The 26,798-nt window shown below is 45.5% G+C and overlaps 1 protein-coding gene across 1 annotated transcript in view; it reads left to right on the forward strand.

Moving 5' to 3' along the window:
* The window catches only part of ITGB3 (integrin subunit beta 3), a 49,447-nt gene extending 32,098 nt beyond the window's left edge, over window positions 1–17,349 (forward strand). The window contains exons 11-15 of the mRNA XM_035030410.1: window positions 4,248–4,470; window positions 5,603–5,703; window positions 7,798–7,917; window positions 12,839–13,005; window positions 14,585–17,349. Coding sequence (XP_034886301.1) covers window positions 4,248–4,470; window positions 5,603–5,703; window positions 7,798–7,917; window positions 12,839–13,005; window positions 14,585–14,650 — 677 coding nt within the window. The 3' untranslated portion in view covers window positions 14,651–17,349. The remainder of the gene's footprint in view (window positions 1–4,247; window positions 4,471–5,602; window positions 5,704–7,797; window positions 7,918–12,838; window positions 13,006–14,584) is intronic.
* Window positions 17,350–26,798: the final 9,449 nt, after the last annotated feature.

Here is a 26,798-nt window from a genome sequence, read left to right on the forward strand (position 1 = left end):
CCCGTCCCCGTCGCCGCGCGCGCTCCCGTCCCCGTCGCCGCGCGCGCGCACGCATCTGTGGCCCCTGGAAACTTCCAGCCAGGGCTCGGGTGGCCACGGGTAGGCCGGGCAGGCAGAGCCGAGTGGATGGTGTTGGTGGTGCTCCGCTCCCACGGCAGAAAGCAGAAGGAAGTTCTCTTTAACCCCTCCCAGCTCCCCAAGTCCTTGCTCCTGGGGTACACACAGAAGCGGAAGTGAGCTTGGGCTCCGAGGGACTCCCCTCCTAGAATAGCTTGGGGCTGAGTGGGGAAGCGCGAAGGTGAAGGCAGTTTTCTTCTTTTCTTTCACTTGCCCTTCTAATACTGGTTCCTAATCCTTTCGAGGATAGGGACCAACCGCTTATGTTTAGGTAAGAAAAAAAAAAATCACTGACTGATGGTAATTAGATTTTTGGTAGTTACAGGTTTGGAGAATATATGCTATCAGACTATCTAGCAAAGTTAGCAATATTTGTTTTTGTTTTTTTTTTTTAAGATTTTATTTATTTGACAGAGAGAGACACAGCGAGAGAGGGAACACAAGCAGGGGGAGTGGGAGAGGGAGGAGCAGGCTCTCCACTGAGCAGAGGATTTGATGCAGGATTTGATCCCAGGACCCTGAGATCATGACCTGAGCCGACGGCAGACGCTTAACAACTGAGCCACCCAGGCGCCCCAGCAATATTTGTTTTACGTGAATTTGTCTTTTCATCATGAGACTTGGACAATAGTAAAAAAAGCGAGACGATGGAGCACATGTAAGGAGCCCAGACACTTGGAATGATGGCGGGAAAAGTGCAAACTCCGATGATATGTCAGCACTGTTTTGTTATCACTCTGGGCACTACTGTCCCAGGTCTGTGCTGTCAAGTGTCGTAGCCACATGTGGCTATTTAAATTTAAATTCATCAAATGGAATGATAACTTAAGCAAAATTTAAATAAATTTAAATGGAGTGAAAAATGAAAACATCAGTTCCTCTTTTGCGCAGGAACCACATGTGGCTAGTGGCTGGCACGCTGGACAGCCCATAAATTAGAAAGCATTGCCATTGAGGGGTCCAGCCTACAGATGGAGGATTACGATGTCAAGTCCTTCTACCTGCAGGATACTGAGGTTTTGTCCTTCTCATGACAAAATTCTGTAAAATCTTGAGGCCCATTGAAAATCTCAAGCTGGTTTTTCCTTGCCCGGAAGACCACTCCTAGGATGCTTCTCCAGCTAGAAGAAATCAAAGTAATGTGAGTTAGTCTTTATCCTGAGAGTCAGCATGTCTGAGTAGTTCCTGGGGCACTGGGGAGAGGTTTTTGCTGCGCTATGATCACTGAGGTTTGATCCCTCTTGTGACAGATCGAAGACATTTGCAAACTGGCTGGGATTGGTTTTTGGGTGTATTGTGTAGCCAATCAACAGATTATAATTGGCTTCTATGGTGATCTAATCTATGACTCAGATTGGCTTCCTTTGCACTGGGGCTTAATGAGCTGAGCTAATCTACCTAGGTGTTCACTTTAACATCAGTCTAAGAAAGCTTGGTTAGAAAGGTGAATCTGTGTCATTCTAAAACATGCCCTAGTAACATAAAAATGGCTTGTTTTTATGATCTGCAACATTGTTTCCTTTACTCAAGCCAACAAAATTTGAGTGAGAGATCGAGAGATGGGAGAGAAATGATAGGGAGAGAGAGATCAGGTACACACCAACACACACACAAACAGCAGTTTGAGTTAGAGGGTGAGGCAGGAATTTCAGCTCATTGTAATACTTAATAGTACTTACATCGTATTCAAAGTGCCAAAGGGAATTGGTTAAGTTTGATGTGGGAGACCATGGGGAGAGGGTTGTCCTAGGAAAGGCCTACAGACAGCCCCTCGGGGGCACCAAGGACAGAGGGAGGTCTACTCCTCCTCTGTGCCTCGTGGTTCCTGGTCTGGTGTGACGCCCTGTGGGAGGGATCCCATCCAGAGTGGGTTTCCTTCAGCTGCTGGCTGCCCCGAAGCCATAAAACAAAGCTGCCTGGGTCAGCAGCCTGCTTCCTGCCTCCTACCAGTGCAAGAACAGCTTGTCCCCCGTGTGCTCCAGCTTAATTCATGAGGGAACCCCAGGCAGCCACTGTAGTCTCTGAGAGGCCTCCCCCCCACTGCTTCCAGCCAGAGTGTTGTGTGCCTACTGGTTTCGGGCCTAGATCCTGTGGTGCCACCATCACACTCTCCAGGGACAGATACTCAGGGACACATACTTATTGAACACCTGTTCTGTGCCAGGCACTCAGTCCAAATGGGTGAACAGGGGTCATGCCTGATTCCTGACTGCTCAGCTTATACACCTGTTCACCACTGTCTCTCTCCAGAGCTGCTGGCCTGTGGTCTATTCTTTGCCACAAGCCGTGGCCCATGAGGGTGGCACGCTACCACTTGGCTATTTCCCCAGCCTCTGGCCTTCCCCCTCCCCCCTCCCCACCGGGGTATGGCCTTTGTGGTTACATGTTATCAGCACCCCTGCCTCAAACACCAGGGAGTGCATCCTTGTCCTCAAGGGACTCCCCACCTGCCACATCCATGAGCGTAGATTGATTAGGCGCCCCTGAGCCAGGCTCTGTGCTGTAGTGTTGTGGGATCAAGAGGCATGGATAAGACAGTTTTGCCCTTAATTAACTTACCTAAGGATAATTCACAGCATGAGGCAGAACCTGCCCGGTCTCGGAAGTGAGGTATCCTTGGGGAATAGTTATAGGAGTCCACTGGAGAGAGACTCACTGTAGGCAGAGGAAGCCTGGGTGACTTCATGGAGGAAGTAGGATGTCAAACAAAGGGCTGGCTCATAAAGCAGGGGAGAGGAGCTAAGCATCAGCCCAGAGGGTCAAGCTGTTCAGGGAGAGTGGTTGCCTTCCACAGGACCTGAAAGGCCTGCTCCTCCCTTTCCCCTCCCCCTCCCTCATCTCCACCCCTCCCCTGCTGCCTTCTTTCCTATTTCCCTCCTCTTTCTTACACTTTCTCTTCATTCCTCACCGCCCTCCTCTGACTTCCCTGTGAACCCAGGCTCAGCCACCCTTTGGCTGGCGGGGTGCCCATCCTGTGACATTACCACACTGTGGCTTCCTTTTTTGGGTGGACCCTGCCAGGGCCTGCTGGCTCTAGCCTGCCACTCGGGCTGGCCTGGCAGACCGTCTTCTCAAAGATCACTTTGTTGGGCCTCACAAAGGGAACACTATGGGACAGGGGTTTCTGAGGAGGCCGAGGCCTCTGAGTGCTGCCAGTCCCCTTGGCGTCGGCCTTTCCCTGTCCGGGAGCCATCACTAAAAGCTGGGTGTAGTGGACACTGTGGGGCCCCGCTCGCCTGGCTGTCACTGGGATGCTGAAGGTGCCAGCTAGCGGCCGTTTGAGCCTGCCCATGCACCTCCCTCTCCTCCACCATCTTGGGGCCCATTTCTCACACAAGTGGTGTGGTTTTCAGACCAATTGAGGTTACTTCCCCCTTGCTCCCTGCCTTTCCTCTGATAAACAATCAGATTTTTATTATTCATCCACTTCTTCCTGATTCAGAATCCTTGAGAATGAGTCACCTTTTCTTCTGAGTTTGGGAGCCAAGTTTTCAAGCCTTGTTAAGTAATTAGGGGGATGTAGCACCAAGAGTTAAAACCTGCATTTAACCAACCTAACCCCCACCCCAGGCCCCTCTCTCCCATTCCTACACTCCTGCAGTAAAGTGAATAGCTCTTTCCTACTAGCGCTGCTGGTTCTTTGCAATACTCTGCTAATAAAGCACAGGGCACACGCTGAACGTGTACGTTTTCCAGGAATTTAGCTAGGACATAAGCTCTAGGGCCACAGGGGCCTTGCCTGTCTTGTTCACTGCTGAATGTCTGGTGCCCAGCATGAGCTCAAGCAGTGTTTGTTGAGTAAATGGATCAATAAACAAAACATTAATTGCCTGCCTCCTGTGTTTCAGATGTTATGCTAATCACTCCCTGCGGACAAACATACGTCCTCTCCCATCGTGGAGCTCACAGTCTAGAAGGAGAAACAGATAGGCAGGCAAATGGGCTGATCGTAAGGGTTAAAATAAAGGCCCATGTAAACGCCAGGAGAACACAGGGCAGGCAGTGGATTTGGCCCGGGGAGGATGGAGGGAAAGCACAGAAGTGCGGTGCTGACGAGGGGCGACAGGAGGAGGGCGGGGGGAGGTGGGGACCCTCACCTGCTGCCGCCCCCTCGGGCTGTGTGCTTGCAGGCCACGGCCAGTGCAGCTGTGGGGACTGCCTGTGTGACTCAGACTGGACTGGCTACTACTGCAATTGTACCACGCGCACGGACACCTGCATGTCCAGCAACGGGTTGCTGTGCAGCGGCCGTGGCAAGTGTGAGTGCGGCAGCTGCGTGTGCATCCAGCCCGGCTCCTACGGGGACACCTGCGAGAAGTGCCCCACCTGCCCCGACGCCTGCACCTTTAAGAAGTGAGTGGGCTGAGAAGCGAGTTGGAGAGAGCGGGGTGCTGGCAGGAGGGAGAGGGTCCCCCAGGCTGGAATCCACCGCCCTCCCACTCCTCCAGGGTCTGTCCCTTACTCACCAGAGCTTTAGGAGGAAGAGTCCCCTGCGGCTAAGAGGCTAGCTTTCCTCTTTCCGCTGAAGAGGTGGGGAAACGGAGGGGGAGCCAACCAGGCAGGGGCCAAAGTAACACCCTGGGGACTCCAGGTGGAGAAACCCGCTCTCCTGGGCTGGCACCCTGAATCCCTGAGTTGGGAGGAAGGCTGAACCAGAGAGCTTCCAGGGGAATGTTCCTGTGCTGATATTCTGATTCTGTGGGAGATGTGGGGCTGCAGTTATGAAGGACACTGTGAGACGGGAGAAGGTCACGAGCATGTACTTCACTCATCTGGGAGTCAGGGGATGCTCCTGCCATTTCTCTGGCCACTTTAAGCAGGGCTGGACTCTTAGGGTGCGAAACCTGTGCATCTGTACAGCGCCCCGTGCGTAGAAGAGCCCCGCACTTGGTTTACCGCTCTGCTGGCCCTGTCTTGTAATTCTTAGTCATTTTTATTTTATTTTATTTTATTTTAAAGATTTTATTTATTTATTTGAGAGAGAGAGAATGAGAGAGAGCACATGAGAGGGGGGAGGGCCAGAGAGAGAAGCAGACTCCCCACCGAGCAGGGAGCCCGATGCGGGACTCAGTCCAGGGACTCCAGGATCATGACCTGAGCCAAAGGCAGTCGCTTAACCAACTGAGCCACCCAGGTGCCCTCTTAGTCATTTTTAAACAAGGGACCTGACATTTGCCTTTGCACTGGGCAACCAGATTACATGACCGGTTCTGCCTTTAAGGCTCCCCAGTCTGGCATAGGCTTCACTTCCTGTCATACTCTCGGTTGGGCCATGAGGAAGTTTAATGATGGTGCTGGGGCCCTCTGCCTGCCAGGCCTCCCACCCTGAGCTCACAGACCGGACCCTCTGGGCCCCCGGGATTGTGGTACAGCTGTTTGTTTTCTGAGGTGGAGCAGCTTTCTGGTGTGTGGAGGTCTGAGCCGGACTGAAGCCTTGTAAGTTTGCTCTTCCCTTGTCTTAATCTCTGTGTCCTCTCTCTTTTAGGGAGTGTGTGGAGTGTAAGAAATTTGACCGAGGAGCCCTCCATGAGGACAATACCTGCCACCGTTACTGTCGTGATGAGATCGAGTCTGTGAAGGAACTTAGTAAGTTCAGTGTATCTCAGAGTTGCGTGCACACACACACACACACACACACAAACACAGCTTCTAAAATTGTGCAATTAACCCCAGAAACTGTTCAACTCTCATCAGTAACATGGAAGAATAATTCCCACCTCAAAGGCATGTTGTGCGGACCTGATGCTTGCTAGGCACTCCATAAAAGCTGGCTTCCCTGAGTCCTCTTGCACCTCTACTCATTGGTTCCACAGTCCCTCCCCATTCTGCTTCCCAGCACCCACAGACTCAGCAAGATCCTATAAATAACTTTTAAAGTATGCCTGATTTCAGACCCTAACTTTACCCCCTCAAGGAAAAGAAGACAATGCATCCCATTTTACAGATGAAGAAACTGAGGCACAGAGTGACAGGCATCATTTTAGGAAGCTAGTAAAGCATTTACTGAGTTTACTTAACGAAGAGTGTTAAACAGTGCCCAGGCATACTGCTTTGCTGGTTTGGAGGGAAACCTTTACCTTTATGGATTTGTAGTTAAACTCATGATGGAGCCCTTCCTGGAATAAGACAGATAAAAATACAGTGGGGAGCGAAACTCTTGCTTGCAGTTACTCTGGTTTGTACTTTACCTTGACTTAAAAGGAGATAATCTTTGCTGCTGTCAGCACATCTGATATGATTATCTGGATCAGCTAGGCATTGGCTGGTAGCAGGGAGATGGTAATCTCTCCTGAGATAGCCATCTCCCATGAAGGCAGGAAACATGTTTTTTAGTGAGAGCCATAGTAAGACACAGTCAGCTTCTGGCTGGGGTTTTACAGAAAGGGTCAGATCTCTGGACCCTTTGGCTAATATTAGAGGTGGGGCTGGGAGTGAGGATAGTGATTTGGGGATTGAGTTTGAAGACACAGCTTTTCCTCTGGAAGAGACTGGGTGTATGCTATGATTAGCTCAGTGGGGAGAAACTGCTGAGAGAAATGTGAGATGTTTTTATTACCTAGACCAGATGGATATCACAGGTTAGCTGATTAAGTATTTCTCATACCTCCTCCCCCCATGCCATGATAATCATAAAAATGAATGCTTGTTTGTATGGAATTGTATGAGTTATAAAAGTTATGAAAGTGCCCTTTCATACCCACCATCTTATCCTTTTCTCAACAACCTAGTAAAGTAGAACTGTAGTACTGTTATCTTCATTTTACAGATGAGGATATGGAATTTCAGGCAAGTTACATAATCTGCCCAAACAAGTTAAGCTTAGAACTAAATCTGGAAATCCTTACCCTTTCCATTGTACTCTTATACCACTGGTTTTCTGAAGGCCTGTTGGGTTCAAGTCTGTAGGATGTGCTCTGAGACTCAAGTTCTAGTCCTGCTCCATCATGCACCTGTGGTGCAACCTTGGGACATTTGCTTAACCTCATCATGTGTCAGTTTTACCCATCCGGCTTCATCACTGGAGGATATAGTGCAGCTGATGGAGGGGTACTTATCGTTTCCCTGTCAGAATAAGAGGTTTCAGAATCAGAAGGGATGAAGCCTACAAAACATGATGGGAGTCCGAGAAGAAGGGATGGCTTGAGAGGAGCACTGGATCAGAAGCAGAAATGGAAGAAATATAAGGGCTGAGTCAATGAATTATTAAGAATCGTTGGGCAAGCAGAGAAGGGAAAGAGAGGGAAGGGAACACCCACTGTGTGTTAGGTACTGTTTACTTTATGCTATTTAGTTCTCTACCAACCTTGTGAGGTGGGGTATCATTTTCCTTTTATAGATGAAGAAAGAGAGAGCCAATGAGATCAAGTAACTTCCCTAGTATTACACAGCTGGCAGGTGGGAGGGCCGGGCTTTGAATCAGACCGTGGAATGTGTTATGTCATGTCCCTTCCAGAGGAAGGAATAAGAACCAAAAAGGGCCTGTGAGGGACAAAATACAGAAGTGAGGGTCATCTAGAGGTAATTGCCAGGCCATCTCAAATCTAGACATCTTGCCTAACGTCAGGCATAGGGTTTCCTGTTGCATACTTTCTCAGAAGTCTCATAACTGGGACTTGGAGATGGCCCCATATTCCAGGAATTGACTCGCTTTTCATTTTTCCATCTTTTTCCCTTCCTCAGAGGATACTGGGAAGGATGCAGTGAATTGTACATACAAGAATGAGGATGACTGTGTCGTCAGATTCCAGTACTATGAAGACTCGAGTGGAAAGTCCATTCTCTATGTGGTAGAAGAGCCAGGTGAGTGAACCCTAAGGGCCATGTTAAGCAGTAATTTCCATCCATCGCTCCTCTTACACAGAACAGCCAGTTTAAGACTGACCTTACAAGTGATAAGTTAGGGCCTGTCATTGGAGTATGGGTGATATTTAAATACATATATTAGTGAGAAAGCGACTTTGCTAATTGAGGAGATAGAAAAATAAGAAGGTGGGTAAGGAAAGGAAGAAGGTAGAGGGGGGCGCCTGGGTAACTCAGTTGGTTAAATGGCGGACTTGATTTTGGCTCAAGTCATGATTTCAGGGTCATGGGATTGAGCCCACGTCGAGCTCTGCACTCAGTGTGGAGTCTGTTTAAGATTCTCTCTCTCCCTCTCCCTCTGCCCCTCCATCCAGTCATGCTTTCTCTCTCTCTAAAATAAATAAATAAAACCTTAAAAAAAAAAAAAAAGAAGGTAGATATGGATCCCATGAAGGGACAAAATATATTATGGCATTTTTTGAGATGACAATGTTAAGAAGTAAGGAATTTAAAGTCTAGGACTGTTCAGCATCTGCTTTACTAAAAGTTAGGTGGTTGCCAAGAGCAACCTGCTTGCTGCTTCAGAGGAAGGCCTGATGCTTTGAGGTGTTGACCTTACCAAGTTGACCATGAGACATGGTGCCGGGTTTGAGGCACCCACCCAAGGTGCCCTGAACACTGAAAAGAGGGTGCTTGCTCTCAAGGCCCTCTGGAAGCAGGAGGAGCCCATCTGTCATACACACAGACCAACTACAGGCTTGTCACCATCTAACCACAGTAGATTTGCTTGCTTCCCCTTACTACCTCTGTCTCCTTCCTTTCTCTTAAACAACAGACTAAGCTATGAATAATTAGAAAATATTTTCGAGTACTTACTATATATCAGGCAGTGGACTCAGTGCTGGGAGTATCACAATAGATAAAGCAGATGTGGCACTCACAGGCCAGGGGAGAGGTGCATGTAAATCAATAATGACACTGCTGAGGGACAAGGACTATGTTATGGCAGGGGTTAGATAGGAACTTTTGGGAATGAAGGAACAATGTCTGAAGGCAGAGACTAAGTCAGTTGGTTGCTTGACATTCTTAACAGCTGTAGGAATTCCTTCAGATCTTCCTTCAGACCAGGGTCCAGCAAACTCTTTCTGCAAAGGGCCAGATGTTAAATATTTTAGGCTTTGTGGGCCATGTGATCTCTGCCATGACTACTCTGCCGTTGTAACAGGAAAGCAGCATCTATTTAATGTATGAGCCTAAGCATATTTACAAAAACAGATGGCAAGCCACATTTGGCTCCCAGACCATAGTTTGCAGTCCCTGCTTTAGAAAAGTGGGTCTCAAACTTTTGTATGTTCCCCCTTGTTAAAAAGAACCCAGAGTCCTGAGCCCCATCCTACTTCCATGAGCCTCTGTGTTCTTTTTTTTTTTTTTTTTAAGATTTTATTTATTTATTTATTTGAGAGAGAGAGAATGAGAGAGAACACATGAGAGGGGATAGGGTCGGAGGGCAAAGCAGACTCCCTGCCGAGCAGGGAGCCCGATGCGGGACTCGATCCAGGGACTCCAGGATCATGACCTGAGCCGAAGGCAGTCGCTTAACCAACTGAGCCACCCAGGCGCCTGCCTCTGTGTTCTTGATTAGTGCTCCCAGCAAGTGTGAAACACCCCAATATTTGAGTGCCTCTGTTTTGGATACATCACTTCCCCTAATGAGCCTTCTCAGACCTCCTCTGGCATCCATGCTGCTGATTCGGTTGGGGGCTCAGAGCAGCTGTGCTTCCCTTAGAAGTGCCTTCATCACACCATTAAATTGCCTCTTTCATCACCCATCTCTCTCAGTAGATCACAAGCTCCGTGAACACAGGGACTGTCTTATCTATTGTTATATCCATACTTGGCTCAGTCATCTACAAAGAAGATACTTGATAAATGGTTTTTGAGTGAATTCATAGGACTGATTATTCCTAGGAGACAGGCAGGCTTGTATACCTCTTGATACCTGCTAGGAGAATTTGGGCTGCTTGGAGAAGGAAGGGGGCAAAAGGGGGAAGAAGCTCTGCTACACCTGTGTCAGCCAGGGTGTTGCTGGCTCCATGGGTAGAGGAAAGCATGGTGCCCCATCTGTGATATTGTTCACCAGCCTTGCCCAGGGCTCTCACCTTTAGAAGGAAGAAGGGTGGTAAAGAAAGGGTATGGGGGCGCCTGGGTGGCTCAGTCGTTGAGCGTCTGTCTTTGGCTCAGGTCATGATCTCAGGGTCCTGGGATCAAGCCCCGCGTTGGGCTCCCTGCTCTGTGGGGAGCCTGCTTCTCTCTCTCCCACTCCCCCTGCTTGTGTTCCCTCTCTCGCTGTGTCTCTCTCTGTCAAAGAAATAAATAAAAAATCTTTAAAAAAAAAAGAAAGGGTATGGCCTTCATTTTCTTTATTGACTCAAGGGAAAGCTAACATGGGAAGGGGAAAGGGAAGAGTCTGGATATGTATCTGTGGATTATTTGGCCGTGACCCCCCACACTTTCCCATCTACCTGTATTAACACATTTCATGGATTTTTCTATACCCACCATATCTGTACCTTTGTCCTTTCTCCTTTCAGAAGGGCGGTATGTTCTTGCTTTTGGGTTTAACATTACTTTACGTCTTTGCTGCAATAATCCTTACTGATGCTTCTGCTATATCACTTACCAAAATCTTTTGGCTTGATGTTCTTGACTGGATCTCCTTACCTGGAGTTGTGGGGAATAAAGATGGTGATAACCTGAGCTGGTACAAATAACCCCTGGATGGGGGGTAACTTTTCTGATGTGGACCCCTTCCTCCACCTTGGGAAATGGGATCCCAGACCTACATTTAATACCTTATTGCCCTGGAATTCCAAGTTCTGCCTCTCCTCTCACCCACCACCTCCAACCATTTTCAGGTGCTCTGGCTTCAAGCAGAATGTAGCACTTGAGGTCCTGGAGTATAGAAGATTATTCCCATTCTCTTCTTTAACTCATGCCCTTGTAGATGCTCTCCCTGAAGGGCTGGACCATTTCAGGGCAGCAGAGAGAGCACTACCAAAGGGCTTGGCATTGGCTGGGTGGTGTTCAGCCTGCATAGAGTGGGATCCCCTGAGCTGGGTCCTCATCACTCTCACATAGGGTTTCCTGGAAAATACAGTATATCCCATGCAATATTTAGTACATACTTAGGCTAGAAAGTTATTCATTGTTTATCTGAAATTCACATTTAACTGGACTTCCTATACTTTTGTATAATCTGCTAGTCCTACCCAATCTTTCTTGACCTCAGGTCCCCACCATGGGTCCTCATCACTGTGGCTAGGAGAGCTTTCTAGAGACCACCTGATCTTGTCCTCTGCTTCCAGGAAGCCTGCCATCCACCCCCTTAAGGACAATTGCTTAACAGATGCTTTTCCCTGAAGATCTCTTGACATTCTACCTGTCCTGTCCATACTGGCATACAGAATTGAAGAGATTTTACTTTGAGGTTTGAGGGTCAGCCCTATCTTCCAGAGAATTTGTAATTGTTTTTCCCAGAAGAACTGGGACCCTTCACTCCTGGGAACTCAGACACTGGGACCTCAGAGCCTCTCTCCAGATGCTTCTTTAATTATAGACAGGTTGTAATTTGGTGGCTTGGGAAAGAGCCAGCTTGGGTTTGTGTTGGTGGTTGTTTTTGGGTCATGTGTGGTGAGCACAGAGTATATGTTTAGAGAAGAAGGTGGGAGACAGTGTGGAAAGTGGGTGTGACCTCCTCTCCACACCCATCAATACTCATATATCCAAATACCTAATTACATTAACACCTGAGAAGTCACTGGAGTGAGGTCACCCATCAGACACCTGTGGTTTATGGGAAGCAGAGCTCCATGGAGCACACTCAGCTCGGCCCTCAGAAGGGTGACGCACCTCTGTCTGTGTTGGTTGTTGACTGGGTTTGAACAGGAAGTCAGCTCTCAATAGGGTTAAGATTTTAGATGATGAAATATTTTGGGAAGGAGCCCAAAATATTCTCTTGGTTGGCAGGCCTCCTGGTCTCTAAGTATGCTAACAAGGTCATTAGGTATCCAGCCCTCAGGGATGTACATACCTAAATCAGGGTAACAAACACAAATGCCTACAGGAGCTAGGTACATAACTTAGTGAAAACAGTCAGATATAACAGGAAGGCCAGTAATAACAGTAGCTGATATTTATTGAGCACTGAGTTTGTGCCAGGCAGTCTTCTGAGTTCTTTAAATGTATGGAGAAATAGGAAACAGACACCCAGAAAGGTGAAATAATTTATCAAAGGTCCCATAGCAAAGTAAGTGGTAAGCCAGGATTCGAACCCAGGCAGGCTAACTCCAGAGCGCAAGGTAGCATGGCCTCAATAAGTTACCTGTTGCCTCTGTTTAGTGGAGAAAAGAGGATGGTGAGAATTCTGGCAAACTAGAAAATGTGTCCCATCCAATGGGGACAGCTGCTCCTCACATCTCACCAGGGCTGCCCTGTGGGTTCAGTGTTTCCAGACCTTTTGATTTTTTTTTTCCTAAAGAGAAAAAGAAGAATCTGAAATTTCAGGGGGATAATCTCCTGATTATTCAATGTTGCCAACAAAATAAAAATTTTTTATTAAGTTTTTATTTTTAACTCCGGTGTAGTTAACATAAAATCAGATTTTTAATGAACACTTACATAGGTTTGATTCTGCCATGGGTGACCTGTTTATGACCTCTGACTTAAACCACTCAGAACAGATTACTGCTGTCTTAAAGATCGACACCCCTTCCTTTAAAAAATTAGTTGTATTTCCTAAGTCCTGTTTCCTTTAGAGAACTTTCTAGTAATTTCTTTCTTGGTCAGGAAGATCTATTCATAACCAGTTTAAGTGATTCCTGCTACATTCACAACCTCTCTGCTCTGTGCTCTCTCCTGACAGAGTGTCCCAAGGGTCCTGACATCCTGGTGGTCCTGCTTTCAGTGATGGGGGCCATTTTGCTCATTGGCCTTGCTACTCTGCTCATCTGGAAGCTCCTCATCACCATCCATGACCGGAAGGAGTTTGCTAAATTTGAGGAAGAGAGAGCCAGAGCAAAATGGGACACGGTAAGAGGCTGGGCTCGGCATTTTCTCAAGTCATTGGTTTGAGAGCCTCAAATGGAAGCTGCAGATGCATAGGGTGGCCAGGTTCAGCTAGCCCATAATTTCCCTGTTAGCCTCTGTTCTGGAAATTAGGAGATGGTCCCATTGTCCTTATTATACCTGGAAACCCCACCCGATTCTCTCTCTACCACATAGTGACAACTAGTCATGTCAGTGAGTACTGACTGAACACAGGTAGGGCCCAGCTCTGCTCTGGACACTGATGCAATGAAAAAGAGACTTCTCCAGTTGAAGAAGATAGGACAAACTTGAGAATTCTACACTGAGAACATATAATACATTATATCCTGATGAAGTCCAAAGCATTAAACACAAACAGAAAATTAAAAAAAAAGAGCTAACTTTTGCTGAGGATTCACCATATACTAGGAACTGTTCTAAATGATTTTTAGGTATTAACTTCTTCCATCCCTGTAACAGCCCTAGATAGGAGGCAGCATTATTTTTCCCATTTTATAGATAAGGAAACAGCACAGAGAGCTTAAGCAGCTTGCCCGATTGTGGGAGGGAATTAAGTTATGATAGGAATTACTTTTTGGGCCAGCCTCTTAAAAAATATCCTTGGGGTGCCTGGGTAGCTCAATCAGTTAGGTGTCTGCCTTCAGCTCAGGTCATTATCCCAGGGTACTGGGATCGAGCCCCTCATTGGCTCCCTGCTCAGCAGGGAGTCTGCTTCTCCCTCTCCCACTCCCCCTGCTTGTGTTCCCTCTCTCGCTGTGTCTCTCTCTGTCAAATAAATAAGTAAAATCTTAAAAAAAAATCCTCCCTGTAGTTTATCCTGATAGAATTAAATGAAACAATCATCTACTGAGAACTTTCTGTATATTTAATTTTACTCTGTTCTTCTTTGGTTCATCTTCCACATTTTAACTTTTTTCTGGACCTTCCAAATGGCTGTTTGACTCCATGCATGTCCAGGGGGAGACTTGAGATTCTCTCTCTCTGCCCCACCCCCTCCAAATAAGTGAATAAATCTTAAAAAAAAGAAGAGAAAAGAAAAGAGTTTGGGAAACCCAGTGAGGGTTTATTTTTTCTTGCTAACATGACAATTTGTGGGTAGTGCTTGGAGGGATGAGATGAGAACAAATTAAAATTATTTTGAGCAAAAGCTGTCCTCTCGGTTTCAGCTACCACCTGCTACATTTCCCATCTCTGCCCACTTCCCCCAGCATGGTCACAAGGAAGGAAAAATAGGGAGAAGGGCAAAAGAGAGAGTTCAGGAGAGAGGCAAGAAATCAATACTGGCAAAAAGAGATCCTGAAATGTTTGGTGATCCCCCAAAAAGTAATGGGCTGGATTCAGCCCCTTAGAAATAGCAGTAGGATGGCTTTCCATCTTCCCTCTGCTCTTATTTCCTATCCATTCCCATCTTAAGGGTGAATATGGGGTACAATGAGCATTAAGTGGTTCATCAATGGTATATCCCAGAGAAGGGTGTCTTGGGTAGACTTTTCAGACGAAATGTAATCCTTGAGGGAAGGGGAGAGGTGAGGAATTCACTGCTTCTCTGTTCTCTCCATAGGCCAACAACCCACTGTTCAAAGAGGCCACATCCACCTTCACCAACATCACCTACCGCGGCACTTAATGACAAGGAGTCATCCTCAGATCACTATCAGGCTGTCCCAGAATTGTGGACATCTCTGCTGTCATGTTTACAGGGAACGATATCTGTGGGGCGGGATTGGGGGCTGGGCGTGGGGTGGTTTGGAAGAACATCAGTCTGTGGAAGTGTGGGTCTCTGTGCGTGTGTCCATGTGAGTGTGCTGCGTGTGGGGGAATGTGTAATTTCAAACTTGTGGTATGTCCCAGGTAAGCGGAGCTCCTCAGCCATCCACAGAATGCCTCCTTCAGGGATTCTTCCTGCTTAACCTGAGGGTGACCGACACAGCTGAGCAAGTGTTCTACATTACCTCAGTGAGAAGCCAGCTTTCCTTTTCTGGCCATTTCTTCCTGAAGAGGAGGGCAGGGCTGAGCCTCTCATTCCAGAGAAAGGGACCTTGACTCTACTATGAGTTCATGGTTCTTGGGCCTGACGCTCAGCAGCTCTGATAGCAACTGCTGGGCTTGGCAGCCTTGTGTCATCTGGGCCTTTATCTCCTTTCCCTTCCCTCAGGCTGAAGGAGAAATCTTGCTAGCAGTTCTGTGGGGAGTGAGGATGGTAGGGCCACTCAGGGGTCATGCATGGCCTGCATGAATGTGCCACGGTCCCCCAGTTCATCATCATCACCCTTCATATTTGTCTCATCGGCAGCTCCACGCTAGAAGTTCCTTTAGAAGAAGTGTGTCACCCTTAGACCAGCATTGCTTCTTTACCTTCTACTTCCACACTCCCACTGCTGTAGACATTTGCTACATCCTGGGGATTTCTTTCATGACCAAACACTTTTCCTCCCAGGGAGAGTGCTGTGATTAGAGCCAGAGGTCTGGCCCCACCCTTCAGGCCCTCCGCCCCTGGTCCAGGGCACCTGCACACACCCAACCTGGTGCTTCTGTGTGCTACATCCATCCATCCATGCGGCTGATTGCATTTATCTACCTCTTGGCTGTCCTTGGGTGAAGGAATCGTTCCCATGGCTCTCTGAGTCTGCTGGGCATAAATGCCACATTTGGAATGCTGGGTCAGTTGTATTGGCGTGTGTGGCCTATTCTCCTGTGGGCTGGGCAGCCTCATTTTAACTCAGTCTTTAATCCGAGAGGCCAGAAGTGCAATTTTATTTTATTTTTCTCATTGGGTCACCTGAAACCATGATGAGGCTTGCTTAATCTAAAGGAGTATGTATATAATCACACTTGCATTATATTTGTAACTTTATTTGGTGGTGAGGAAGAAGAGTGTTAAAAAAACAAACAAACCCACACAGACTTGGACTGGATACAGACCCTCCCACTTGCCGTCATTCATAGGCAGTTGCTGCTCTGTCACTGGGTCTGTAAGGGCTCGCTCATCCTGGAAGCCTATGGGGATGGACCCAGGGGCATGCTGGGCCTTTTCTGAGGAGGTGGGATACAGGCTTTTCTTTTTTCCTAGCCATAGCTGTTTGCTCTGTTGGTATTTACCTTAATCTCACCACCCTTACCCCCATTCCATCAAGAAAAAGGGAAGGACCTATAGAGAGTGGTCTGATGATCAGAAAATCTAAGTCCTGGCCTCAGTGTTGCAGCTAAGGAATCTTTAACCTTAATTAAGGCGAGTCTCTTCTCCTTGGGGCTCAATTTTCTACTCTGGAAAATGATAGGTTTGGACCAGTCACTCTAGAAGGTCTGTTTCGGTGTTGATATTCTAAGATGCTGGGACTTCCCGTGGCATCGAGCATGGAGTTAAGATTCTGTGAGATGTTACTGGTTGTTGTTTTAGTTGGGAGACCTGAGAGACCTGGCTTTGGCAAGAGCAGATGTCATTCCACATCACCTTTCTCAACAAAAGAGCCTCATTCTATTCTCTCTCAGAACCCCTTCCCCGACATTTGTTAGCAGTTACATCTCCTGATGTAGCACTCAAGCTCCACTTAGCTTATTATTTCTTATTTCACTTTGCACACATTTGCATCCATGTATAAGGAAAAGGCATCTATAAAAGTAGCTGAAATATGTATTCTGTATCTGTGGGCTAACATTGAGAATAAGCTTTTGGAATTAGGAATGGGGCAAATGACTGAGCCTTGTCTCATCCATGGATTACCCTTTACTGAAGGGTACAGTCGAGGGTTGAATCCAAGAAGTTTCAAACCTAACTATACCTTTTGCCTACTGAGACAAGAGTCCATTAGAGTAGTAGTTGGATATTTTCTTTAGATAAGATGGTTTATGTGAAGAAATTGTATCAAAGGAGGAAGAACATATTTAAAAGATTAAAAAAAAAATGGTAGGACTCTTGTCTGAGCTTCTGGAACAAGGCTTCTAAGCCTTTGTCTGTATGTGGGGGAACCTGTTCACGAGATAACGAAGTGCAGTCAGTTCTGGCCTCATGTAGGGTGAACATCTAAATAGTATTTTGGCATTGGCACGGCCCCAAAAGGTTATTCATGCTCAGCTCATCTGGAGATAATTTATGTTCAATCTCAGGGTCTGTGGACAGTAACGGGAAGCTTTGAACATTCCTGACAAGTTGTCACATAAGGAGTCAGTTCTTTACCTCTCAGATATTCTTAGACCACCCATGATTTCAAGATACTTCTCTTTGTTAAGTATTCCTGGTTGAAATGACTTAGGTGCCTTCCTGACTTCCCAACCACCCCCTCTGTTTGAGTTGTGCAACAGTGAATTAAATGTGCTTTCCAAAACGAATTGACCTAAGGCTGCCCAGTTCTTCCTGTGTTGTACTTTCTGTTTTCTTTGGGTGAAAAGAGTAAGTGTCATTGCCTCAAAAATGATTATTTTAGAACAAGCATGTTTCCAAATGTAACTGAAGGATGACTGCTATGGGAACTGAAGTTCGGTCCAGAGTTTTTCTTTAGACTTTAATAACATTTTCAAAGTCAGTAGGTTATTACGCTCTAAGAGTTAGAGTTGTTTTGCTTTTAATTGGGGATTTTTTAGAACTTGTGCAACCTCAATAGAACAGACTGTCAGTTTAGCTCCGGTTTTGTTTGCAGGAGGCATAAATCGGTACAATAAAGGCTTAATGGCAAATTATTTCCAGGATCATTTAAATGCCCAACTTTTATTTAAGGAGTTAGGTCTCAGAGTGTGGTCCCAGGACCAGCAGCCTCTGTATCATATGGGAATTTTTAGTTTACTAACATTGTTGGTAATGAAAATGCAAAGGCCACACCCCAGAACTACTAACTCAGAAAACCTGAGAGTGGGGCCCAGCATTCTCTTTAAGCCTTCCTGGTGATTCTGTGGCATACTCCAGTCTAAGAACCACTGACATTGGGGCGCCTGGGTGGCTCAGTCATTAAGCGTCTGCCTCCGGCTCAGGTCATGATCCCAGGATCCTGGGATCGAGCCCCGCATCGGGCTCCCTGCTCCGTAGGAAGACTGCTTCTTCCTCTCCCACTCTCCCTGCTTGTGTTCCCTCTCTCGCTGTGTCTCTCTCTGTCAAATAAATAAATAAAATCTTAAAAAAAAAAAAAAGAACCACTGACATAAAGAGTCACATACCTATCCTTCTGGCTTAATAAGTTTGCAGTAAGTCAGTTCAGTTACTAAAAATTATGAACAGAGCTTGGCTGGTAGATTAAGAAAACCAAGTATCTACCCACATAAAATGAAAATCTACTTTTGATCCATTTTCCAAGTTAAGTGATCAAAATTAACTTTTTAAGTTAATTCTTGGGTTCACTGTCAGCCACCAATTCCCATGAAAAACTAAAAGAAGTAATAGGTCAAAATCACAGGGAAAAACAACAACTAACAGGATCCTTGGCAGGCATCTAAGAAGAACTTTTACTTACAGGGGATGGGATCAATATCTTCATTATTTGCACTATCATTCTATAGGATAAGACTTTAGAATTTGTAACTTCACTTTGCTATTTAAAATGTACTGAGCCTCGACAGTGTGGGATTGAAGTTACTTTACAGGACACTCATAATCTTTGCCTTTAAGTCTTGCATTCCTTACATAATGTACATTTTTAAAAACACATTATAGTGCATGACATCATAAAAAGATTACGTGAACATAGACTGAGTCCTTTTATGGTGAAATTTTGTAAGAGTCACTGTGTTTTATTTATGTCATGGCGACTGATGACTAAATGTCTGGATGAAAATGGAGGACTTTCGGGGCGCCTGGGTGGCTCAGTCGTTAAGCGTCTGCCTCCGGCTCAGGTCATGATTCCCAGGGTCCTGGGATCGAGCCCCACATCGGGCTCCCTGCTCCACGGGGAGCCTGCTTTTCCCTCTCCCACTCCCCCTGCTTGTGTTCCCTCTCTCGCTGTGTCTCTCTCTGTCAAATAAATAAATAAAATTAAAAAAAAAAAAAAGAGAAAGAAAATGGAGGACTTTCTGTGAAAATGAAATAAAAATCTGTATGTCAAATCACATTAGTAATCCCCCAACTCTTGGCCTCTGTAGTCTGAACTCTATAGTAGGAGCCACAGTGCACTCATTTTTCACACTGATGTAAGGAAACAATAGCATATGCTTTGCAAGGAAGCCATTTAATACTTGTTGAAAAATAATTTCTATTTGGCTTTGTAATATATTTCTGGAAATACATATTTCTAATTTTTTGTAGTTTGACTGAAGCATACAAGGAAGTAGTTTTAAATCCTTGTGATAGGGGTTAACTATAGTTTTTTTTTTCTACTTAAAAGTCTTATTTTATCCCGTTTTTTAATGAGTTCAATTAATTAACATATAATGTATTATTGGTTTCAGAGGTACAGGTCTGTGATTCATCATCTTATATAATATCCAGTGCTTATTAAATAACGTGCCCTCCTTAATGTCCATCACCCAGTTACCCCATTTCCCCCACCCCCTCCCCTCCAGCAACCCTCAGTTTGTTTCCCTCTCTGGTTTTGTCTTGTTTTATTTTTTTCCTCTCTTTCCCTGTGATCCTCTGGGGGTTAACTATATGGTTAAATAAAAATTTAAAAGCCCACTTAATGTGGCTACCCAAGAATGGTTAGTATGTGAAAAGAAAATTGTCAGGAACATGATTGTGTTCCCTGCAACTGCTGTCATAGTGAGGTCTCTCCAATCTCTTACACAGAGGAAACAATTTCCATCAGCTGTGTATTTTCTGACAATGCATCAAAGCATGCTTATAGAATATAAATCTAGAAATCAACATTTAGGAAATTTAAGAGCCTTTAAGCAAAATCTCCCCAGTAAATTATTATTATTTTTTAAGATTTTATTTATTTATTTGACAGAGACATAGTGAGAGAGAGAACACAAGCAGAGGGAGTGGGAGAGGGAGAAGCAGGCTTCCCGCCGAACAGGGAGCCTGATGTGGGACTCGATCCCAGGACCCTGGGACCATGACCTGAGCCGAAGGCAGATGCTGAACTACTGAGCCACCCAGGCGCCCCCCAGTAAATTATTCTTTATTATTGTCCCTGAAAAGAACTTTGTAAGAAAAAAAATTTCACTATTCATTGTGGTTTACGTAATATATTAGTTGGGTTTTCCTGTGACTCATACACAATTGGCATGAATCTTTGGAGAGAGCAGAGTGCTGGGTGTGTAAATAGCATTTGGTGGCCAATGAAACTACTTTGTTAAGAAAAAGGAAAAATGTTGATGGACGTATGCTAGACTTCGCTTTTCCCGACTCTTATAATCACCCTTTGTGACAGAGGTTGCTAATTTTCCCCCCGTTTTCCCCTTCTCACATAATATTAAAACTCCTGATTTTCAGTTGGACACATGGCTGTCCAGAATAAATCCTGTTTCCTAGCCTCCCCTGCAGCTAGGTGTGCCATGTCCATCTCAAAGAAGTGAGATGTAAATGAAAGAGGTGCATACAACTTCCAGTAAATGCTACTTAAGGGAGGGAACATACCTTTCTTCTCCCCTTCTTCAGGAAGGCTGGAATGTAGAGATAATAGCTAGAATTTAAGCAGACATCATGGATCAGGATGTGACCTAAGGGATTATAGTAGTTATCTATTGCTACATAACAAATTACCCCACAATTTATTAGCTTAAAATAGCAAACACTATCTTGCAGTTTCTGTGGCATGTCAGCTAGCTTCTCCCTAGGTGGGTAATCCAAGAGAGAGCAAGGAGGAAGCTGCAATGTCTTTTATGACTTAGGTTTTTTTTTTTTTTTAAGATTTATTTATTTATTTGAGAGAGAGAGAGAATGGCAGAGAGGGGTAGGGGGAGAGGGAAAGAGAGTCTTAAGGAGACTTTGTGTGGAGCACAGAGCCTGACATAGGGCTTGATCTCATGACCCTGAGATCATGACCTGAGCCGAAACCAAGAGTCAGTCCTTTAACCTACTGCACCCCTATAACTTAGTTTTTTGTTTTTAAAGATTTATTTGAGAGAGAGAGAGAGTGTGCAAGTGAGCATGAGCAGGGGAGGGGCAGACAGAGAGGGAGAGAGAATCTCAAGCAGACTCCCCACTGAGCATGGAGCCAGATGCAGGGCTTGGTCTCAGGACCCTGAGATCATGGCCTGAGCTGAAATCAAGAGCTGGACACCCAACCGACTGAGCCACCCAGGCGCCCCCATGACTTAGTTTTGTGTCATATTATCACTTCTGCCATACTCTATTCATTGTAAGTAGTCTTCTATATCCAGCCCACATTCAAGAAGAGTAGACTCGATGCCATCTTTTGAAGATAACAAGCATTGAAGTAGATAGAATTGTTGCCCCTGCCCACCCCCGTCCCAAGGATATCCACGTCCTAATCCCTAGAACCAGTGAATATGTTATCTTGCATGGAATAAAGGATTTTGTTGGTGTGATTAAGGACAGAAACAGGGAAATCTCATGGATTATCTGGGTAGCCTTAATATCATAAAGGTTTTTATAAGAGGAAGGTAAAGGGTCAGAATGAGAGTAGAAAATGTAATGATGGGAACAGGTCAGAATGAGGTGGCCATGCGTCAAGAAATGCATATAGCTCCTGAAGCTGAAAAAGGTAAGGAATAGATTTTCCTCTAGAGCCTTCAGGAAAGCAGCCTTTGATTTTAGCCCTGTAAGACCAATTTTGAACTTCAGATCTCCAGAAATGTAAGTTCATAAATTGTTGTTTAAGCCACTAAGCTTGTGGTAATTTGTTACAGTAACAAGAAGGAACTAATACACCAAAGAATTTGTGGACATATTTTAAAACGGCCACAGTCCACCCTCTGGTGACAAATTATTTATAGTCCTCCCATACGCAAAATGCACTCACCCCTCCCAAGACCCCAGAGTCTTAACTCATAATAGCATTCACTCAAAATTCAGAGTCTTGTCCTCTAAATAGGTCTTGGGGCAGACAAAGCTTTTTGGATATATTTCCTTATATTCAGCCACTTGAGTACAGTACCTCTCAATTTGAAGTCATACAGAAAAAAGCTATATGCTTCCTTCCTACAACAACCAATGTAAAAGTTAGGGTACTACAGACACTCCTGTTCCAATAGTCAGAAATACAGAAGGTTCACAGAAGTCCCTGGTCCATAGCAGGTCACTGGGTACAGGTTTATAGTTCCACATTCAAGGCCTGGGAATAATTTTTCATGGATTTTGGTTCCACCCTCTAGGCTCTTGGTTTTACGCCGTAAGTCATTTTTCTATTAAAGGTAGCATGTGTTTACATCTAAGTAGTTTTCTCGGCCTGCTTCCTGCTTACAGAACTTGGGGGCCAAAAGGCCTCTTTCCTTTTTGTACTTGGACTCTTTCAGCCCAAGCTAGCAGGGTTTCTGACAATACAATAGTCTAAAAAATTATGAATCTCCTTTGAATCTTTTTGGGTTTCAGTCCATTAGATAAGAGCCCTACCCATAAATATCTTTGAGCTAAATCTTTTTGTACCTTGGGCTTCTGCAGAAGGACAAAAGCCTTAAGCTTCTTCGAAGGCGTATTATTTGAATGAGAGGATCCAAGAAACATAACCTTAAAATCTTTACAGAGGCTTTTGTCTGATTGAAGGGTCCTCTGTCATACCTCCCTGAAGCTGCCACTGGAATGAAAGCCAGTGGAGCAATTAAATAGAAGATGGTGTGCCTGCAACTGTGTAAACAATTATCTTGCCTCCCAAGTGGCTATTTCTGAATCTCCTAAATGTGAGAAATAAAAGTCTATCTTGTTTGGCCACTATTATTTAGGGATTTTCTGTTACTGGTAAAAGAATCTAATACTAACCAATATACTCTTGGTGCTACTTTGGGGGGGGGGGGGGTCCTGTGAAACCTACTAATACAGAAACTAACTCGTCAATAAATTCAGTACTAAAAACCACAAGTGTTCAATATTTGTGAAGCATCCACAATCTGTTGGTCAACACACAGACCGAAACCATTATAATCCTTACACATTAGAAGTTGATGGTTTATGAATAGGTGGAAAACGGGCTGAGTCCCTTAATAGATGTGACTGTAAACAGTGTAGGGGGTGGGGAAGTAGGGAATGGAGGGTGGGGTGTTTACAAAAAAAAAAGACATGGTCTCAGCACTCAGATTATTTATAGACTTATGGGAGATAAACCACATACATGATAAAAGTACTAAAGAATACCTACAAGCAGGATTTAAGATACAAACAGGCACAATAGTATCTCCGAAGGAATTAATTATTTTAGCATTTATTGAGCACTACATATACATTTTTGAATTATCACAATCCTGAAAGAATGGGAAAATTGGGGCTTAGAGAGCCTAAGAAGTTTGCTCCACTGCATACAGTAAGTAATTCGGATAATTGGCTGAATAACTGAATTTGAATAGATCTGTCTCTAAAGCCCATGCTGTTCACCACAATGTTAACGGAGATCCACCAACAATGAATCAATTCATGTGAATAAATTTACCTCTGCGTAAAGAACATATACCTCAAATCGTGGGCTTTTTGGGGAGAGTACTGCAAAACGCTCTTTGCTTGACAGAACACTTACTAAATTTAGTTTAGCAAACCTTAAAAATGATTAATTTCACTGAATTGGATTCCTAAATTTTAGTGACACAATAATCGGGGAAAGCCATGAAAAATCGCTTTGTGTCTTTTACCAATATCATCTGGTCTGCAGGATGCACACACACAAGAAGCTGATTTTCAAAGAAAAACAAAGTATCTCTTCCCAAAGGAAGCGTTAGCCGTCTGAAAGGCAGCCTGGAACAAATTTCTGCAAAGTAGCGGAACAAGGGACCTTGCGCCGAAGTCCGTCGTAGAGTAGTAGAAACCCAAGAAGGATGGAATGTTTTAGAAGGGAGGGCGGGAAGTATTCAAAGGATGGATAGAAGAGAACATTGAAAAGCGGTCAGACCAGGGCGGGACAGCGCACCGGAGAAGGAGAGCAGCAGGAAGGGTAGGGAGTGCAGGATGGAGGGCGAAACTGAGGTGCCCGGAGGAGAGCCCGCGGGGAGCAGCCCCTCCATTCGGGTCCAGGCCGCCGAGCCCGGCCGGGTGAGGTCACAGGCCCTTGTGAGGTGGGGTAGAGCGGTGGGGCCGTAAGGCTGCCCAGTCGGCGCAGAGGCGGCAGCGAGCTCGGCCGCTCCTCGCGGCCCCGGAGCCCCTGCGCCGCGACGGCGGCGGCGGCGGTGGTAGCGGCGGCAGCGGCAGCCTGGGTGCAGCGCTCGACCAGCGCCCGGGGCTCGGTGGGCGGAGGGTCGGCCTCGGTCAGGTGACCTGGGGGCGGGGCCTCGCCGCGTGGGAGGCCGGGAAGGCGGCGGAGCGAGAACGCGCGACTGCGCGAGGGGCTGTGGGGTTTGCGGCGAGGACCCACTGATCCCGGAGGATTAGGGCCTTCGGGCCGTGAGGCGGGAGGAGGGAGACACCCCTGGGAGCCCCAGGGGGTCCACGCTGGGACCCTCAGGGGACAGAGGTGGGGAAGCAAGACTTGTTGAGAGAGAGAGTAGAGCCTCGGATATTGAGGGAGGAGCGCGCAGCACGGTGCGAGGGACAAAGTAGAACAGTTATGGAGATGGAGGAAGGTTCCAGAAGGGGCAGCGAGGTGACTGGGCCAGACAGTAAAGGGGCAGAAGGGTGACGGGATTGGGTCTGACGGTGCCTCGGAAATGGTGGTGGTTCGGGAAGGGCGGAGGTCATTGTGGTTGGGAAGCTGCCCCGCTCCTTCAGCATATGCTTAAACATGCGTCAGAGCCCTTGTTTTCATCTGGTGGGTAGTTTAGCTTGTTTACATGTCTACTTACTTTCTTCCCTAGCAGTCTAAACAAGCAGGGCCTATTGGAATGTTCCACAGCACAGGTTCTTGCATGAAGTGGAAGTTCACTCAGTATTTGTTAAAGGTGGTAATTGGGGGTGATGCGTGTCATGTTTGAACTTTAAGGGCTGCAGGTGCGGTGAAGAGATGTATGCAGTTGCTTTAATGGACGTTTGCGGTCAGCATAGCGAGGGAAGAGTGAGTGAGTGAGGGGGGCGACTTGTGAGGCAAGTCAAATGGAAGGAAAGAGTAGGAAGATTTCATGTAACAAGAAAGAATCCCCCTTAACTTTATTTATTTTAAAATTTGCTTATTTATGTATTTAAATTCCAATATAGTTAACATATAGTGTTAGTTTCAGGTGTACGACACAGTGATTCAACAATTCTATACATTACTCGGTGCTCATTAGGATAAGTATACTCTTAATCCCCATCACCTATGTCACCCACTGCCCCAGCCACCTCCCCTCTGGTAACCGTTAGTTCTCTATAGTTAAGAGCCTGTTTTATGGTTTGTCTCTCTTTTGTTCTTTTTCTTTCTTTCTTAAATTCCACAGATGCGTAAAATCATGTAGTGTTTGTCTTTCTCTGACTGACTTATTTCACTTACCATTATACTCTCTAGCTCTATCCATGTTGTTGCAAATGGCAAGATTTCATTCTTTTTTTATGCCTGAGTAATATTCCGTTGTGTGTGTCTATATATCTTCTTTATCCATTTATCTGTTGATGGACACTTGGGCCACTTTTATAATTTGGCTATTGAAATAATGCTGCAGTAAACATAGGGGTGCATATATCTTTTTGAAAAGAATTGAATTGATTCTTTGGGTAAATATCCAGTAGTGTGATACTGGAGCATATGGTACTTCTTTTTTTTAAGATTTTATTTATTTATTTGAGAGAGAGAGAGAATGAGAGACAGAGAGCATGAGAGGGAGGAGGGTCAGAGGGAGAAGCAGACTCCCCGCCGAGCAGGGAGCCCGATGCGGGACTCGATCCCGGGACTCCAGGATCATGACCTGAGCCGAAGGCAGTTGCTCAACCGACTGAGCCACGCAGGCGCCCGCATATGGTACTTCTATTTTTAACTTTTTAAGGAACCTCCATACTGTTTTCCCCAGTGGCTGCACCAGTTTGCATTCCCACCAACAGTGCACAAGAATTCCTTTTTCCCCATATCCTTGCCAACACTTGTTTCTTGTGTTTTTGAGTTTAGCCATTCTGACAGGTGTGAGATGATATCTTATTGTGGTTTTGATTTGCATTTGCCTTACGATTAGTGATGTTGAGCATCTTTCCATGTGTCCTTTGGCCATCTGTATGTCTTCCTCCCATAACTGTAACATATATCTATTATACAATTTTGAAAATTCTATACTTTGCCAAGAATTGGAAAACCCTTTAGTAATAATATGATAGCTTGATCTACATAGGGACTGAATCAATATGATACTTTAAAAAGTACTTGTGATGTATCAGAGGGTTTTGAATTTCCTCATTTCTTTTTGATAGTTTTGATGAATCAGATAGTGACGACCAAGATGTAAAGGAAAATGAGGAAGAACAGTGTTTATTTGGGAGCGTGGTGGGCAGAACACAGGTATGGCTGGTGGTGGCTGTTTTCTCTCTCACTCTCCTAGTACCACTGGGACAAGAGGGGGGAGTCGATGACCCCTTCTTGATTCTAATAAGTGCTTCCAGACATTTTTTTCATCCCATTCTCAAAATGCTCAGTTTTGCATCTCACATTATCAGATTATACCACCCACTGCCATTTCCTGTTGTTTCAGTCAAATTTCAGCTCCTGGCTTTCTCCTGCTCTAACTGTACTCCTATCATAATTCTTGTGATTTTAGCATTCATACAGATGATCCTTCTAGTACCCTGATCTCTCAGTTCCTATCCTCCTACAGTAATTTAATCTTTCCTTTGTCACTTGCTCCCTTTTTCATAT

Source organism: Mirounga leonina, unplaced genomic scaffold (genome assembly GCF_011800145.1).
Source record: "Mirounga leonina isolate KUSES-001 unplaced genomic scaffold, KU_Mleo_1.0 Mir_364, whole genome shotgun sequence".
Lineage (NCBI taxonomy): Eukaryota > Metazoa > Chordata > Mammalia > Carnivora > Phocidae > Mirounga > Mirounga leonina.